Genomic DNA, 17,701 nt, shown 5'->3' with positions numbered 1-17,701 from the left:
GTCGGTCAGTGTACATTGTCTTCTTCCTCTGCTTTGTGTCACCTTTAACGCGCCTTCACACTATACACCCATTCAGTCGCTGATCACACCGCCTTTCTTTTTTTTGCTTTGTTTTTCGTCTTCTGCCCGTGTACGTGTACTTGCTTTGCGCTTCCTTTCCTGTCAGCCTGCCCCTTAGCGCTCAAAGCTGTTGTTTGTTTGTTGTTGTTGTCTTACACACCTTCACTGGCCCCCTCCTCCTCCTCTTCACAACCACCACCACCACCACCACTCCCTCTTCCACTCCTTCACCTGCCATCGCGTGTCAAGTGCTGGGAGGCACACGACATCTTCTTTTATTTTCCTTTAAGGTACCTTTTCTTGACTTTTTTGGACACCTTCCTCAGGGTGTGAGGGCACAGACACACGGCCTCTGAGCGGCACAAAACAGCGGGCGGCGCAACCGACGCGACACATGTTTTCAAAAGAAAACTTCATCGACTTGGCTCACCAGGCGGTCAGCGCTGTTCGCCGGATAGTCGGCAGCTCCGAGTCATGGAACGTACGCGACGCTCTTTCGGCCACCTCGCAAGTCGTCATCACAGTCTGTAAAGCAAACACCACATTGGACGCGGCCATCTTGGAGGCGTGGGTGAATGACCTCGTGCGGGAGCTGGAACTGCAGTCGACGCAGAGCGCTGCTGTCACAGAAACGGCGGCGGCGGGGGAGACTGGAGTTGCGGCAAGCAGTGTCAAAGGGGAGGCATTGAAGCCGCTAAGCGAACCGGCGCTCATCGAGAGCCTCGAGGTCGCGCGAGAACTCATATACTCTTGCAACGCAGAGGAAGCCGTGAAGGCGTACTTGAAAAAGAAGCTCGTGGCGGCCATCGTGCAGCTCTACGGCAACGCCGCGCTCACGCAGAAGCTGCGTGACTGCTGCGCCTACGTCATCGTCGGCGTGTGCTCATCGCAGCGGCTGCTAATGCGCGACTTCATGTTTGCCTGCACCGACCGCTTGCGCAGTCTCCCGCAGGACCACAACGGCCGCGTCCTTCAAATCCTCCTTGCGTCGCTCTTGGTCGAGGTGTTTCATCAGTTCCAGCTGTGCTGCTACGGCCGCCTCAAGACAGACCTGGATGCAGAGACAGAAGCTCACTGCACGTCGCTCATTGACTACCTTTTTGAAACAGCGTACTCGCTCATGGTGCAGGATGCAGCTGTCGCATCCCGCACCGCCACTGCGTCTCGGACGGCGTCGGGCGAGGCGGAGGAGAGCCTCGAGTCGGGGTCACCGTCTCCGCCACCAGCGACACACGATGAAACCTCCACGACGACGGCAGCAGCGAGCAACGAAGATGGGAACAGCGGCGAGGCGACAGGCTCTCCTGCGGCGCCAACCACCACCGTAGCGTGCAACGGTAACACCCCGGCAGCTTCACCGGCCAACGCCTCCTTGGACATGGCCGCCAGGGGCGCGAGTCTCAACATCACTACTTCTGTTGTGTTTCTAGCAGTTGTCGCTGGCGTGTATCGTGCACGGCCCGCTCTCAAGACCTACCTGGTGCGCCACTGCGGTGCTGAATACGCACGGGTGTGGGTCAAGGTAGCCTCGCATCTCACAAAGATGCGCACGAACCTTCTCCTGTCGCTGTCGTCTCGCTCGCCCGTGTCTGGCATGCTGGAGCCGGTGGAATACTGGCGGGCAGAGATGCTCGAAGGCCTGGTGGAGCTCTGCACGTCGGACAGCTTCACAACCCAGCGAGCCATGGTAATGGCGTCCATTGCCGGAAGCGGCAGGAATAATGGTAGCAGCAGCAACAGGGCAAATCAGCATGGCGTGGCGTCTTCCACCACGATAGGTGCCTCCTCAGCAGCGCGCGCGCCGGCATCCTCGTCTAGCGGCGCCACCGGTGCTCCCGCCGGCTCGGGGCTGAGCCTCAACAGCGCCGGGCGGTATCAGTTTGTGCCAATCCCAGCGGACTGGGAGACGTACCTGTCGCGCAGCACCTCGGCCGTGTGGCGACTCGCCTCCGCCCTGTTTCCGTGCACCGTCACCTCGGAGGGCGTCAACATTCTCAAAGCGGTGCTGCTGCTGCTGAACACGCGCCACGCCTCAGCAGAGGCCCTGTACCGCAGCACCATTTCGACGCTGACATTGCTGTGCGTTGCGAACCCGCGCAACGCCGTGCTGCTGTCTGAGCACCAATTTTTGCGCACTATCACGGCACTGGTTAACTGCAACCAGCCGAGCGTCTTTCCAGCCTCCCAGCAGGTCACACTGCACTTTCGCCACGACGAGCCAAGCACCTCCGCGCCGGTGGCTGCGCTGCCGCAGACCCTGACGCTGACCCCCGTCAGCACCCTGAACGTGAACACGACCCAGCTTACCTTCTGCTTTCTCAACACACTCACCTCCACAACGTTCTCCGAGGCGACTGTAGAGCTGCTGATGCAGGGCATCAAGGACATGTGCTCGATGCCATCGTCTCAGACGGATGTCGATATTATCGAGAACTTTCTCCACGGCCTCAGCCGCGCCTTCATTCCACACCCACTGCTCTTCTTCCCTGGCGATGGCTGCGTGAGTTGGCGGCTGAAGCAGATGTTTCCTCGAGGCACCGGTTACACCTTTACGGCGTGGATCTACCCGACGTGTGTGTGGACTGGCGGCAGTTGCCTCTACTCCTTCATGGATCCGAACGATACGCGGGTGAGCCTGCTAATCGTCGCCGACGGCCGACAGTGCGCGTTGGCGGTGCGGGTGAACAAGGGGGGTGACGACCCGGCCGAGCTGGTCCTGAGCCGTAGTACCTTCGCCGCGACCACGTGGACGCACGTGGTTGTGAATCACGGCGTTGCCCTGAACGTGTACATCAACGGCCAGCGCCTCGAGGGGGTGCACGATGTGCCCTACCCCAAGGAAAAGCACTTCATCATGTTCAACATTGGCGGGGCCGCGGAGCTGCCAGGGTTCTTAGGCTTTATGTCGGGCATGAACATCTCCGTCACGCTTTCTGAGAAGGAGATTGCGAAGCTTCACGCCGCCGGGCCTGCTTTCTATGACCCCTCGAGGGACTGCGCCTCATTTCTCATGCCTTTCTTCGAGGACAAGCCCAGTGCCCCGTCTGAGCCGCAGACGCCGTCCCTGCTGCAGCAGAACGACATGATCACAAAGAAGTCGGCGGAGTTCCGGTGGAGCCGCATCGAGCTCTACGTGCCTACTGATATTGAAGAGATGATTGCGCCAAGCAAGGTGGCGGAATGGGTGCTCGGTGTGCTCAAGGGGCGGCGGACGGCGTCTGTTCAGAGCACGTCGACCTTTCTGAACGTTGCGAAGCTGAGCCTCAGTCTCTTGTCGACGTCCATGCAGCTCGCGACGACGGAACAGCTAACGCAGCTGATGCTCAAGAACTACCTGGACCAGCTGCGCACCGAGGTGCTTTCGTGGAAGGTGACGTTCCCAGAGTTCGCATCGCTAATGCTGCAGTCCGTGACGCCGCGCGGTGGGGGCAAGGTGCTGCAGCATCATGCTTGCACACAGCGCATCTTTGACATCCTTCTCAGCTGTGTGCTCCGGACAAGAGCCCATGGCAGCGGGGGTGCGAACGGCATCGTGCATCACCGGGTGTGCGCCAGCAGGGACGCCATAGATCCGAGCGATGAGAGCGCCGCGGGGTCGACGGTGGCGTCGTCGGTGTCTGTGGCTTCGTCGCCATGCAGCGATGCCGCGCAGGAAGCGAACGCCGCGAACATCATATTGCGCGAGCTCAGTGACTGTCTCCTTGTGAAGGAGAACATGGAGATGTTCCAGGAAGATTCTTCGCGGTTTCAGTGCATCCTCAACTTGTCCCTCTATCTCCCTAAGGAGTGCATCAAGTCCGTCGTGATTCTCATTGAAAAGCTGTGCCGCAGAGAGGCAGAGCTGCGCCGGGTGCTCTTGTTCCTTTTCACGCCAAGCTCCGTCACTCCAACAGCGGACACAGCGAAGGTGTGGGTGCTGCGCATGCTCTTCGACATTGCCAGGGAGGAGATGGCAATGTGCGAGATGATCCAGGAGTCCTTCAAAAGCCGGGGCGTCACACTCATGCTGCTGCTCATCAACGGCGAAAACCACTCTAGTGAGGCGATACGCCTGTTGGCGCTCGGTCTGCTCTCGCTGTTGATGCCGCTGAAGAGCTGCGCGAAATTGTTCAAGAAAAGCGACGGCTTCGACATCCTCTCGCTGGCGCTCACGGAGCCGCGCAACGACATCCCGCTCGGTATTCGCACTTTCGATGCCCTCTTCCAAATCGCCTTCGACGGGTTCCGGCGCCACCGGGAGAAGAAGCCGGAGGCGGACAGCATCGCCGCGCGGCTGATGGCCACTGCACATATTCTGCACCGCCAAAAGCAGCGTGACCCGAGCTCGTCAGCCGCTGCCGGCGGCGGAGGCGGGTCGTCGACCAGCGTTACGGTAGCTAGTGCGCTGCAGAAGGGCTGCGTGCAGCGGCGCATCGCGGACTTCCTCGGTCATACACCTTCCATCATGGTGAACCACCTTGGCACGCGCCGCGGCTACAGCTTCGAGCATACGCACGACTACGGCAGAGTCAGCGAGGACTTTGGTGAGCTCGTACTCCTGCACAAGGGAAGCCGCTATCACAACCTGCACCTTCCGATGGCGCTGAAGACAGTTCTGTGTGCGCTGGACTACCTGATTCGAGTGTTGCTGTACAGGCTGTCCTCGGCGCCCCCGCTGGTAATCTCCCCAGCCGCGGCAGCGACGGCGACGGCGATCAACTGCAACAACATTACCGGCTCCTCAACAGACTACTTGGCAACAACGGACGAGTATCCGGTCGTGCCGACGCAGCGCCACGAGAGCGGGCTGTTGAGCGTGAGCGCGCGAGCTGCGCAGATGGATGAAGAGCGCGTGGTAGTTGAGGTACTCAACTATCTCGACAAGCTGATTGAGTGGCCAAAGCACGCGCTGAAGGTGATGGACATACCATGGCTGGGCGGCTTGTGGGCAGCGGTTCGCGTGTTTTTCGAGAGGCCGGTGGACCCGAACGGTACCACGGGGGCGGTAACGCCGGTGCAGTTCTCGGAGCCGGGGACAGCGCCGCTCACGCCTTCCGTGGCGGGGACAAGTCATCCACCCTCTCTCTCCACGCTGCAGCCGTTCGAGGCGGCGATTCGGCGCTTGCATCAGGATCGCAGTGAGTTTGTTGCTGAGGTGACGCAGCGCTGCCGCACGGTCATTCGAAAGATGGTCATCCTCGACATCTCCATGAATGAGCGGGCGCAGATCCGATCGATCCGCGACGGCGAGCATCCGCCGCGTCTCGTGCGAATCGTTCTCGAGGAGGTGGCGCGCTACTTCTCCGTCCAAAAGAACGGCGAGCTTCTCGAGAACGCCGGCACCATCATCCGGAACTTGAACTCGCTCTTCAAGGACGTGCACACTGCGCTGCACCCCTTCCCTCCAACGCTCGGTGTAGCCATTGTCATCGCCATCACGAATATCTCTGTGTCTAGCAGCATGCAGGTGCGGCGTCGAATGAAGAACAGCAGCAACCTCCTGACAATCCGCGACCAACTCGCGTTCTATGTCTTGCGCGAGTCGCGGAGGTTTTTGCGGCTCCGCAAGCGCTCGCTGAACCAGCTCATTCACATGAACGTCAACAACACCAACTCAATCACGGTGCTGCTCCTCCACCTCTCAAACAGCATCAAGGAGAACAACGTGAACGAGGTGGAGGTCCTCATGCCACTGATCCGGCATTTAGCGGGTTCCGACTCGGCTCGGCTGCGGGAGCTGCACACTCTGCTAGGCGACAGCAAAGCCGCGCGCACCTTGGAAGAGCTGCTGAGCAACAGCGGGGGAGCAATCGCCACCGTGCAAAGCCCGCTACTCCTAAGCACGCAAACCTCACAGCCCACGCTATCGGACCACTGCGCGAGTGATGTGTTTATAGATGCGGACTTCAGCACCGGTGGCGGGGAGCGGACTGCATGGGGCCCAAGCCACGGTATCGGTTCAAACCGGCTGGAGGAAGAGGGCGGAGAGCTGAGTCCAGGGGCGTACACGGTGCAGCTGCTTGAATGGTGCAAGATGCACAAGGAGGTGTGGGCCGCCATTCAGCGAAACGTACACGCCGCGATGGCGAGCATGGGGCTGGAGAAGAGCGATGATAAGGCGCAGCAGCAGCAGGTCAGCAGCGCCTCCGGCTCCCCGAAGGCGTCGGCCTGCGCGCACGTTGGCCTGAGCGATCGGAGCAAGCGCGAGTTCCAGCAACTGCGTGAAGAGTTGGAGTCGGAACTCGTGAAGCGCAAGGCAGGCAGCAAGTAAATCGTGTCCGGAAGCAAACCGCACAATACAGAGGTGGCAATTTGCGCGGAAATGGAGACTCTATGGCTTTGGCGCCACAAGTGGGAATGGGAAAGGCCAGACAGTCTCGCGCCACACCGCCTACAAGCAACATCACTTTGCTATTTGGTTGTGTCCCCTGCCGCGCCAAGCCCCCCCCCTTCTCCCCACTCAGTCGTCTTTGTTCTCAACTATTCGCACCACAAGTGCATGCCCGCTCGCGCCATTATCGTGATCGCTGTGGCCCAACTGGCCTTTTCAGTTTCTCTTTTTCCTCCCATCTTCACTGATGTGCTCATCCGTGTCACTGCTTCTCTGTGCTGTGTAGTTGGCCGTCGATGCCGCCTTTACTAGCTGCGCCTGTCCAATGGAAACACTACGATGAAGGATAACAGAGAGAAGGCGCATCGTCAGATCTGGATACGTATATATATATATATACATGTATATATATATATATATATACATGCATGAATGTATGTGTGTATGTAGGGATGTGCATGTGCAAGTATTGTCTATGTGTGTGCATGTGCGTGTGCGTACGTTCTTCTCTCTCCGTCTCTGCATCAGCGTGCGGTGCTGTGTTCCCGTTGTCGCGTCGTTGCTGCTCACTCACTTGGGCATGTGTGCGTTTCATTATAATTTCCATTTTGTTTTTGCTTTTGCGATGCCGCGAAAGGCGCTTGCTTCCAGTTTCTCGCTTCTCGCTCCCTGTATGTGTTTATGTGTCGCGATAGTCGTAGTGGTTGTGGTTTTTCGTTACGCTTCCTTCTCGTGCCAACCTTGTGTGTTATTCGTTGCCGAGCGATGAACAAAAAAAACGCAAGAATGTGGAGCAGGCACTGCAAAGGCACCCCTCAACTCACTGGAACACATTCAGCGTTCTCGGTCGTGGCCTTGCTCATTCCGGTCCGCGCGCGGATGCACAAATGCAGGCAAGCTTCCGGCCTACGCACCCCCTCCCCTCTGGAAGGAACAGTTGCTCAGTGGGCTCCAATGCGTAACATGAGGCTGTGCGTGTATCTTATCAGCTGCCTTTTTACTCGTCTCGTGCTTTCTGCGTCCCCTGTCTCCGCTATCCCACCCCTTTTGCCTTATCTCGTTATCTTGCTGCTCTACACTTCTCCCTCCTCGCCTGCTGCGCACGCAGGTGCATTGCTGGATTTCTCTACGCTCTCTCACCGGAACACGCCCAGTACACATCTCCGTCTCCCTCGCCCAATTAGCATCCTCATCATCTCCCCTTCCAGCAGCCAAACGAGGGCACGGCTGCTGCTTTCGTTTTGCCCTCGCCAAGCAAGGAAAGCGCTGGTGGAAGCAGCGGCAGTGGCCTCTGCTCCCTTCCCGCTGCCAGCGCACAGCGAGGAACAACAGCCCTCCGCCCAACCCCGCCCCCAGACGATAAAAGAGAGGCCAGCGGAAGTGAAGACACAGAGAAGTGAGACGAGCGCGTCTTCGCTTTTGCGTCACATTCTCTCTTTCTCTTCTCTATATAGCGTCCTCTCTTGTGCCTTTGCGGTCATTATTTCTTGCTGTCTCGCACGCATCCGCATGCGCGGGGCCCGCCGTGGCTGAGCGAAGAGGCTTCCTCATGCTCCTTTCGTTGGCAATCTCTTCTCCTTCGTTTCACCAGGCTTGGCCAAGAGAGAGAGAGCGTGAAGTGTTCTTATCTGCTTCGCAGCCTTCCCCATCGCTGCACTGCCCTCTCCCCCCCCCCTCTCCACTCTGCGCGCGCGTCTGCTCATGTGTGTGTGTGTGTGCTGCGTTCATTCGCCACCCCCGTTCAGATTTTTTTTTTACCTAGCGCGTTGCGCTCTCATTCTTCTTTCTTCGTTTCTAGAATCTCCTCCCTCCCTCGCCCCGCCCTCCAGCACCACCATCCTTCTCTCCACCGATTACACGTGCCAGTGTGCGCTTGCTTCTGGAGCCTGCCTGCCGCATCGCTCTTGGTGCACACTGGCACCTTTCCCCTCTTGTGCTCCTCTCACTTCGTAGGCGCTTCCCATCGTCGTATTACCTGGCTGCTGGTTCTCGTGCTGGTGTGTTTGTGTTTGCGTGCGTGTGTGTACGTTTGTAGCTGCTTTTCGACCCGTCGTCCCACCCCTCCTTCCCTGCACCTCTCTCTCTCTGTCGACTCCCGCCGCTGTAGCGCATAACATTTTGTTCGCCCCCACACTTTGCTCATCGTTATTATCCTTTTTTTTCGCACGAGGGGACATTGGTGGTGGTCGCTTGCGTGTGCGTGTGTGTGGGTGTGTGCTCGCAGGCTCGTGCTTCTTCTTCTTTGCCTCCGATCGCCTCTTATCTCTATCCGCTCCTCTTCCTGTTCTCTCCCTCTTTCACTCGCTTCTCCCTCTCTCCACGTGCCTGACTTGCCTCTGCTGCTGTTGGCCACCGCTGCCCCCCTAACTGCCCGGGCCCTTTCCCCTGTGGCGCCACCTCGTGTGAGCTGAATTCTTTATTGTTTTCGTTTTCCCTCGCCTCAGCCGCAGTCGTTGAGCTTCGACGTTTAGGCTGCATCCGTCCCAACACCGACAAAAGAAAATACAGCTATGTTCCGCTGTGAGGAGGCGACGTTTTACGTTGGTGTAGCCCTTCTCTGTGGCGTGGTGGCTGTCTTTGCCGTGAGTCGTGCCTTCCTCTATGCGCTCGGTGTCCTTGTTAGCCACGTGGTGAGGAGTGGCTGCTTTCCGCCCTCAGTGGAGCGTAGCGTGTGCGCGGCGGCACTGATCACCGCTGTTGTTCTCTTTGGCAATGTCAGCGCCCTGCTATCGTGGGTAGTGCTGCTCGCCACCGTCACCAGCGGTGCGCTCTGCTGGTCGCGAAGGAGTTTCCGCTGGATCGGCGTGAGCAGCTTTGTGTTCTACTCCCTCGCCTTGATGCATGTGGTTGGCCCTGCATTTGTGGAGGAGGTGAACCTGACCAGGCTGGAGGTGTCCGCACTCGTGCAGGGCCAACGAGTGCTGATCCCTTCGCTGCACCCGCCACGCACTGCGGATGCGTCACCCTTGTCACTGCCACCGTTGCCCGCTCTGCGCGTCTACTCATACTATGACAAAGTGAAGATCGAGGGAAGTGCGTCGCCTCTGGTCACCTCAACGGTGTCGGCTGCGTCGCCCAGACTACCGCTGGAGCTGCCACCATGGTGGACACACGGCGTGCGGGGAGTGAGTGTGTTCAACGGAAGCGTGAAGAAGTGCTCGCGGGGCGATCGCATCACGCAAGGCGCCGAGCTCCCTTTTCCCACGCACCACATAATCGCCAGCGGTGATAGCACACAGCTGTTGCACTACACGCGTGACATCGATATCACTGCATCTGCCCTGGCGGGCAGTGACAGCATCCATTTGGTCGGCCGCCGTGGCGCCATTCGGCACAGTCATGTTTACTGTATCATTCCAGACAAAGGCGCCGACCCCATGCCCCCGCCGGCGGCAACTGTGCCTTCGCTCGTGGATGTGCGCTGTCTGCGGCTGCGGGACAGCATCCTGCTGCGCAACGTCACCATTCACTGGACTGCTTATCCATCGCTATCGTCACCGCCACCAACGCTTGCAGAGGCGGAGCGCAGAGCGGACTCGTCGAGTAGCGCACCTTATGCTTGGCGGTCGCTCCATGTAGGCGTGGACTCTGCGCAGACATGCGTGGAAGTGCAGGCTCAGCTGCAAGGCGAGCTTGGCATGGCTGTTTCGTCGTCGCTAATTGAGTGCGTCGACGAGGTAAACACGGCGATGCTGCCGCCGTCGTTTGTCGCCAAGGCACCGCTGCCCGTGTGGCTTGGGTGGCAGCTCCCCGGTTACGTGCACCGTATGCACGACATGTTCCTCTTCTTCTCGAGTCACGTCGCCGCACCGGCGTCGGCGCTGGTGGTGGCGGTATGTCGCATGAGCTACGAGGCCGCGTCCGCGCTGGGGCAACAGTGCGGGGTTTGGCTGGTGCAGATGGCGCCATACGTGAAGTATGGGGCGGAGCAAGTTGCTGTCTTTGCGGGAGGGGCTCTGTGCGGCTCCTCTGCACGACGAGAGGCGCTGATTGGCGCAGAGGAAGGCGCTGTCGATGCGCGGAGGGCCGTGCTGCTCGCTATGGCGACTCCGTCGTCGGGGTGTGCCGCTTTTGCGCGCGCGCACGCGACGCGTTCAGCCTTCCGCGCCGGCGCGCAAACGCGTATGTCCGTCGTCGCCGCCGTGTCTGCCGCCGTGGACGGCCTCGACCTGGTGCCGGGTGTGTGGTCCGTGTATGCTTGGGCGTGGAGGGCGGAGTACCGCGTCACGCTATGGATCGTTGCGGCGCTACAGAAGGCCTTTTGTATCACGTTGTGTGTAACGCTGCAGTCGATTGCCCGATTGTTGATCATTGCCGCAGAAGACTGGGCGGCTCTGGCGCCCAAGCTCGTCGTTTTACTGCGCTGTCTGGGGCGAGGTATCTCTCAGCTCCGCATCTTAACCTACTTTGCACGCTGCTGCACTTTCATGTGGGCGCTGGAGAAGCGTGTATGGCACTACGAGTGGGCCGCGCTCCAGCTAGTACTGACCTTTCTCGCAGTCCAGTGCGAGACGGTGGCTTGTGTATTCGCCAAGCACGCTGTCGTGTGTGTTGGCTGGGCGAACAGTCTAGTGCGACACTACAACGCCACTTCCTTTTCTATTCACATAGCTGTAACCTTCCTTCAGACGGCGCTTCTGGGGATCGCGATGCGCAACGAGCTGCACACGTTTGTTGTGGCAGAGCAGCAGCAAGCGCCGGCCCGCAACTTGTTTTCTCGCTACATGCCAAGCAGCTTGGCAACGTGGCTGCCGCCGAGCTCCTTTGCGAATCATGTCAACGGACTCTGGATGCTGGTGCGTGCCCACCTCGCTGAGTGTGTGCGGTATTTCCTGCTGCATGCAGTTGCGGCTTTGGTGCTAATCGGCCTGTCGGTGCTGCCCTTCGCCAGCAAGCTGTATGCCCTCTCTCTTCGCTACCTGTTCCCTTGGCTGTCGTGTCAGTACTTCCTCACCTTCTTCTCGCCCGATCTACCGGCGGTGCGACGCGTCGCGGTGTACTTTGTCGGTCGCATGGCAGTGGCAACGGTGCTGCAGGACACCATCGGTGATTTCGTTTACCGTGTGCTGAAAGACTTAGTGGTAGCCGTGGGGCTAACCGGTGGTCTTGCGCTGCTGCTGTGGGGCTGGCCGCAGCGCGCGACGCTGGCAAAGGTGGCGACGGCCATCACGGACAGCCTTCAGAATACCCCAATCCCGCCGCGTGTGAGCGTGACAGCGGCTGCCGACTGCAGCGACGCAGAGTCGAGGGCCGAAGAGGAAGCCGCGGAAGATGAGAAAGCACGGCAGCGGGACGTCTCTGTAGCAAAGCGGATCGACCTCTCCGACGCCGCTTGATCTCGTAGCGCAAGCTGCGCGTGCGCCATTGGGAGGCGGGCCTACGAAGGCACGATCAACAGCACTAAAGGAGGAAGACGAGGAACGCACCCATATAAACTCACCGCGCCGAGTGTATGCGCCCCTGTGGTGTGCTCGCGTCAGCACGCGCAATACAGCTCCTCTTCCTCCCACGTCCCCCAACCACTCGTTCGAACAAAAAAAAAAGCTCCGAGGCCTCTGTCAAGCCGTGCGATGTACATGTGTGCGTGTGTGCGTGTGTGCGTGTGTGCGTGTGTGCACGCGGCCTCGTCGGGGTATCATCAAAAGAAAAGCGAAGCGGCGAAATAGCGCACAACTCGCAAGTACCGACGAAGCCGACCGTTTGTGGCGTGCAAGCAAATGTGCGCACGTTTCGCGTATGGGTGACCGACTCTTGACACGCGCACGCCTCGAGACAAGGAGGAAAAGCGAAAGACTACCACATGGGGGGTGGATGGGGTGATGAACGGGTGACACTCCGTGCTCATGCGTGACGAGCGACTGCAGATTCAAATGGATATCGCCGCCGCTACGGACCACCCTCCCCCTCCAGTCTCTATCTCTCTCTCTCTTCACGTGTTTTTTCTCTTCCCCCACCTTTTATCCCTTTCCTCTGGCGATACCGTTGCCCTAGTACCGGGCATCGGCCGCTGAGTGACGGGGCTTCTGTAGCTGGACCTCGTGGGTGGTTTCTCTATTGCGCTCTGCCGCTCCAGCTGTATCACGGTTCTAGAGCTCACTGGCACGACGCACACACACGCACAATATAGAATAATAATAATAAAGAGAAAAAGGTCGCGGCAGCACTTGAGCACTCCGCCAAGCGCAGAATGCAGCACCCCTCTTACGGCGTTTCACTTTCCGATGCGCTGGTGCGTGCCATACGCGCAGCCAGCAAGCCTTTTTTCCAGATTCAGGCCTCCAGGTACGCGCAAGAGGCCAACAGCAAGTCGGACTTGGGCCTCGTGTCGCTTGTGATGAAAACGAAGGCACTCGTGCCGCAGGAGAAGTTTGATAGCAGCCATCTGTTGCCCAGCGCCTGGTCTGAGCTGTACCGCACTGCTGTGAAGGAGTTGGCGGACGCCGACGCCACAGAACTCTGGGGCCTCGTCTCCGCAGTGCTAAGAGTAGTGGAGCAGGGAGCGGTCGACTGCGTAAACGCGAGTGCCGCCATTGTCGAGTGGCACAGCTGGTTTGATGATGAGCTCGCTGACGCCGGTGCGGTGATTCGCCAGCTGCAGCGCGAGGACCCGCACGCCGATATGGATGTTGTCGAGGAGCTCGGGTCCAGCGTGCTAGGCCGCATCGAAGGTGCGTTTCTCACTGGGCACTTCCACGCCGCCGCGTCGCTCATGGACGCGCTGCTGCTGTACCTGCGCCGCGGTGGGTCAGCACTGCTGACCGCGGAGGTGGAAACGGCCTTGGCGAATGTGAAGCGGCTTCTCACGGTGACATTTCACGACCCGGTAAGCCACCAGCAGTGGGTGGATGCCGCGAACGACGAACTCCAGGACTCGCGCCTCACTCTTTTGGCTGCGTCCCGAGGCAGCCAGAGCGGCAACGACAATGACAGCGGCAGCAGCGCCGGCGGGGCCACTGTGATGGACAGGCTGGTCGAAGACCTCTGCGCCGCCTCCTTAGACATCCTCCTCCTCATCACGAAGGATGCAAAGCGGATGTGCGATCGGTGCCTCGACTCGCACCGCACCGCCACAGATTTTCTAGTAGCGGTATGCGCTATCATGGAGCCCTACGCGGGCCTCCAGCGCGTATACTCGCTCTTTGCCAAGTACGTGGATGACTGGGACAACGCCGATGGTCGTCAGTGGTACTACGAGTGTGTCTTGGCAATCCTCGGCGTGGGCTCGGTAGCGGACATGGTGGTGGCGATGCACGAGGTGGCGACGATTGGGGCAGAAACGTTTCCGCAGGCGGCGGATGTCTCCTCCACTATCAGCAGTGAAGAGGCATACGACTGCGACAACGACGACGCGGATGAGGTTAGTGATACTGTGAGCCTCGACGCCGTCACGGCCGCCGCAAAGCCGCCGAGTACAGCAACGACGCGGCGCTTCATGTTGGCCTGCATGACGGCCCATATCGCCGACCTGTGTGCGCCGGCGGTCGTTGCCACCTCAGCAGCCGATATTCACTTGACCTTCTGCCGTAACGAACTTGTTACGGCCTACGCGCGGCTTTTTGCAATGCATCCGCGCACGTGGCGCATTGCCGGCCTCTACGCCTGCTACTCGCCCCTCAACGACCCGCTTTTCCTGAGCGAAATCGTGCTCGCCATTGCCCCGGCGGCCGCGGCAGATGAGTCTGTGTACCGAAGTCTGCGTGCTTTCTTCCACACAACGTGGAGCGCTAGCAGTGACCACCAGCAGGCGGTGCGCGCAAAGCTGGAGGCCGCGCTGCCGGGGCACGCGGCTGTGGCGAAGTGGTGGTCCGTCATGGAGTACTACTACTCCGAGTCCTACCGGGATGCACACCGGCACATTATCATGACGCAGCTAAACAGCGGCAACTGTGTGCGCGCGGTGTGGCTGGCCGTGCAAACACAGCTAACGGAGGTCATTGAGTCTGAACTGCGCCGTCAGCTGAAGAGCAACGATGCCTTGGAGAACGCGCAGCTGTATGCGGTAGGCTCCGCCGTTCAAAATGGGTTCGTTGCCGTAGGTGCATGTGCAAACATGGAGCTGGGGCGCTACCTATGCGCTGCCGCGGCGCTCTCGGCATACCGGCAAGCCGCGACGGCAGCCGACGCGTCTCTCAAGATGCTTGCTCAGGGCCAGCCATCCTCGCTTCAGCCATCGCGATCGTCGTCTGGAAATTTTGAATTCGCCCTCGCGGCGGCGGCTACGTGCCTGCAGACGATCGAAACGGCTTTGAAGAGTGTCGCTGAGTGTCACGCGATGGTGCACCCGTCCACGATCTTCACCCTTGTCGAGCACGGTACCTCGCTGCTGCTCTCACTGCGCCAGCTCATGCGTGTCCCAAGGACAGGGGAGTCTACGGGCTCCGCCCACGTCTCCAGCTGTGTGCTGCCGCTGCTGATCGAGTCGTACGAGCTGGCAAGCATCCACAACGTCCACCACGACCCGAACCTCGCAGATCGCAGTCGTGCCTTGGCCGAGAAGTTGGCTCACGTGCATCAGACCTCCATTTGAACGGCAACCGAGGAACGCTGCTGGAATGCGGAGGGAGGGCGAAGAAGACGGCCACATGCATCCGCGCCCTCCCCACTGCACACACCCCGTGCGCCACGCAAGCACAAGAAAGGCGTAAGACGCTGGGCAAGCGAAAGCAATGCGACCGTTGCGTGATGGGGAGCCGTGTGTGTGTGTGTGTGTGTGCGTGTGTGTGTGTGTGTGTGTGTGTGAAACAGCTTCCTCAGTGTAGCTGAGTATTCTCCTGCGGCAAGCAAAGTTGTGGCATTGCTGGTTGTTGTTGAATGTGTGTACGTGTGTGCGTGTGTGCGCGACAACTCTAGGCCGTAAACCAGGGAAGCAGAAGGAGAGACCGGAGGAATTTGTGCAGAGGTGTATGCAAGTTGAAACGTCTTCAGAAAACAAGCAGCGCATCTTCGCCGATGGCGACCTTAGATTCGCTTCTCTCATCCGCGCAGGCCTGAACGTGTGTGTGGTGTCAGCGACTGCATACAAATAGCGTGGGGGGTGTATGTATGCGCGCGCTTCTTTTATTTCGTCTCAGTGTGCTCCTTCAAGCCCTTCATCCCTCCCACCCCCTCATCCCTCTTTTGTTTTTCGGAAGGCCTCTTCCTTCTATGCATATGTATATATATATATATATACATATATATATTTGGATAGCGTAATACCAAACTATGTGTACGTACAGGTATATCCCCTCATCTATGTGTTGTGTTCAAGAGCGGCATATGCATCTCGCCCCCATTCCTTATCCCCGCCCCTTTTTTATCTGCTTGAGAGCTCGTTGAGTTGTCGTGTCTGGCTTTGCTTCTCCTCCTCCGCGCTTTCAGAAAACCTGCCATCACAACGAGAAACGCCCCCCCCAACCCCCAACCCCCAACCCCCAACCCCGCCACACACACACACACAACAACACAGAAGGGTACACTATGCGGTCAAAGCCTCGCCACTCCTCACGGCTCGCGCTCCATCCCATCAGGGTTGCATGTGCCATCGCCTTCATTGTGGTGTTTCTTGCCTTTGGCTATCACATGGGTGTCCGAAATACCGAGCGCGGGTTTCAGTCGCGCCTTGTGGAGCTCCGAACGCTTGAAAGCGAGCTGAAAGTGGCGCTGCGGGTGTGCAAGAGCGAAACGCAGAAACTCATCGACAGCGAACGCTTGAACAACAACCGTGTGCACGCGATGATAGAGGCGGTGGCGGCGCTGGAGGCCGATCAGAAGACCGAGGAGAACGCCTACAGAGCTATAGAGATAAAGCGAGAAAACTGCACAGCCACGCTCGCGCAGGTGCGTAGACGGGTGGAAGAACCGAACGAGAAGGACACTCTCGTTCGGCTGGAGGTGGAGGAGCTGAAGCGCGATATTGACGCACTTCACGTGTTCATTCAGAAGATCACGCGCGGTGAGGGAATGCACATTGTCATGCTGAACCAAGGGCTGCAGCGGCTACGCTCCTTCTACACCAACTGGTGCAGTCGCACGCCCGGGTGTGTGGAGCTGACGGACTCGGAGCTGATCGAGCGGTGGGGCAATGCCACGGCAGACGAAGCGATCATGAAGGAATTTGTGGCGCGGGACGAGGAAGCGCAGAGAACTATGGCGAGCAATGCATTCCCAGGACTATCGGCGAACGCGACTGACATTGTGTTTCAGCCCACCCTGGCGGAAGAAGGGGACGCCTTGACTGTACCGGAAGCACCCGTCTTTTTCAACCGCAGCATCCACGACAAGCCGCTGCGCGGCATGGACAAGGCCACCATGCCGCTGTCCCCCATGCGAGTCACTACCGCGTTTGAGCGATTCACCGACTACGGCCTCTGTGCCTACCGCCACCACAACCCTAATTTCACCTTCCAGTCCGACTTCAAGTATTTATCAGAAACGATGCCTCTGCAGGTGATGCAGCTATCGGAAAAGAGGAAGGATGTGGCCTATCTGCACGAGCTCGTGGCAAGCCCACTCCTTCGGTTCTGCGTCGACTGCAACGCCGCCACATGGGCGGAGCATTACAAGGTCGCCTGCCTTAAAGACCGCGTCCAGTTGCACTATGGCACCCACGACTTCTGGGCTGCACGCTCCCTCATCCAAGCCAGTCCATCGGTGCGGGAAGCTGCCTTCCTCTATTACAAGGCACGAGACTGGCACAAGAAAAAGATTCTGGCTGTCGTGCTCCACCAAACCTTTAACCACGATCGTTTCCAGTGCGATAATCTCGTTGATCGCAAGTATGGACTGCACTACCAGTACCTCAGGGCGAACTACCCGAACATCACGGGACTTCGACAGCACGTCTCGGACGACCGCCACGCGCAGTGCTCGCCTTTGCTGGACATGGTGATCGAGCACATCCAGAAGGTGCGTGACCAGGCGCCTTACATCTTTGATCACGTCTACCTCTCCATGGCCGAAGATCAGCGCAGCACCCTGGAGTCGCTCCTGAGCGTGAACGACGTGACGCAGCTGCGGCCGCTGCTTCTCCCAGCGTACACCAACGCAGAAGCTGAGACCGCGACACCGGGCTTCACGGAGCTGGTCGACCTCGAGATCGCGGGCCGCGCTACAGACATTCTCGTTAACCCCTTTCTTTCGTCAAGTCGCTATGTCACCGAGTGCTTTCTCCTGAGGAACAAGCTTGCCCCTGGTGATCACGTGTGGACATTCTAGGCGGAGGACAAAAGCTGTGTGGGTCTGAGTCTATGCATGTGTGCACATATATGCGTGTGTATGTGTGTGCGTGTGTGTCTCTGGGCGACTTGCTGTTGGTGGTTGCCTCCTTGAGTTGCTCTTCTGGAGCCGATG

The 17,701-nt window shown here is 59.0% G+C and overlaps 4 protein-coding genes across 4 annotated transcripts; all 4 read left to right on the top strand.

The window, feature by feature from the left end:
• Positions 1 to 454: 454 nt before the first annotated feature.
• Positions 455 to 6,310, top strand: LMJF_35_1620 (conserved hypothetical protein; the record flags this gene model as incomplete). Its single annotated transcript, XM_003722506.1, has 1 exon — positions 455 to 6,310. The coding sequence occupies one exon, from the start codon at positions 455 to 457 to the stop codon at positions 6,308 to 6,310; it is 5,856 nt and encodes a 1,951-aa protein (XP_003722554.1).
• Positions 6,311 to 8,880: 2,570 nt separating this feature from the next.
• Positions 8,881 to 11,706, top strand: LMJF_35_1610 (conserved hypothetical protein; the record flags this gene model as incomplete). The annotated part of the gene is made up of 1 exon (XM_003722505.1): positions 8,881 to 11,706. One exon carries the CDS (start codon positions 8,881 to 8,883, stop codon positions 11,704 to 11,706), a length of 2,826 nt encoding a protein of 941 aa, XP_003722553.1.
• An 851-nt stretch (positions 11,707 to 12,557) lies between these two features.
• On the top strand, positions 12,558 to 14,897 carry LMJF_35_1600 (conserved hypothetical protein; the record flags this gene model as incomplete). Its single annotated transcript, XM_003722504.1, has 1 exon — positions 12,558 to 14,897. The coding sequence occupies one exon, from the start codon at positions 12,558 to 12,560 to the stop codon at positions 14,895 to 14,897; it is 2,340 nt and encodes a 779-aa protein (XP_003722552.1).
• A 932-nt stretch (positions 14,898 to 15,829) lies between these two features.
• On the top strand, positions 15,830 to 17,566 carry LMJF_35_1590 (conserved hypothetical protein; the record flags this gene model as incomplete). Its single annotated transcript, XM_003722503.1, has 1 exon — positions 15,830 to 17,566. One exon carries the CDS (start codon positions 15,830 to 15,832, stop codon positions 17,564 to 17,566), a length of 1,737 nt encoding a protein of 578 aa, XP_003722551.1.
• Positions 17,567 to 17,701: the final 135 nt, after the last annotated feature.

The sequence above is a fragment of the Leishmania major genome, chromosome 35 (assembly GCF_000002725.2).
Source record: "Leishmania major strain Friedlin complete genome, chromosome 35".
Classification (NCBI taxonomy): Eukaryota; Euglenozoa; class Kinetoplastea; order Trypanosomatida; family Trypanosomatidae; genus Leishmania; species Leishmania major.
Note: the sequence above shows the minus strand (reverse complement) of the source record. Positions and strands in the feature narration are given on the sequence as shown.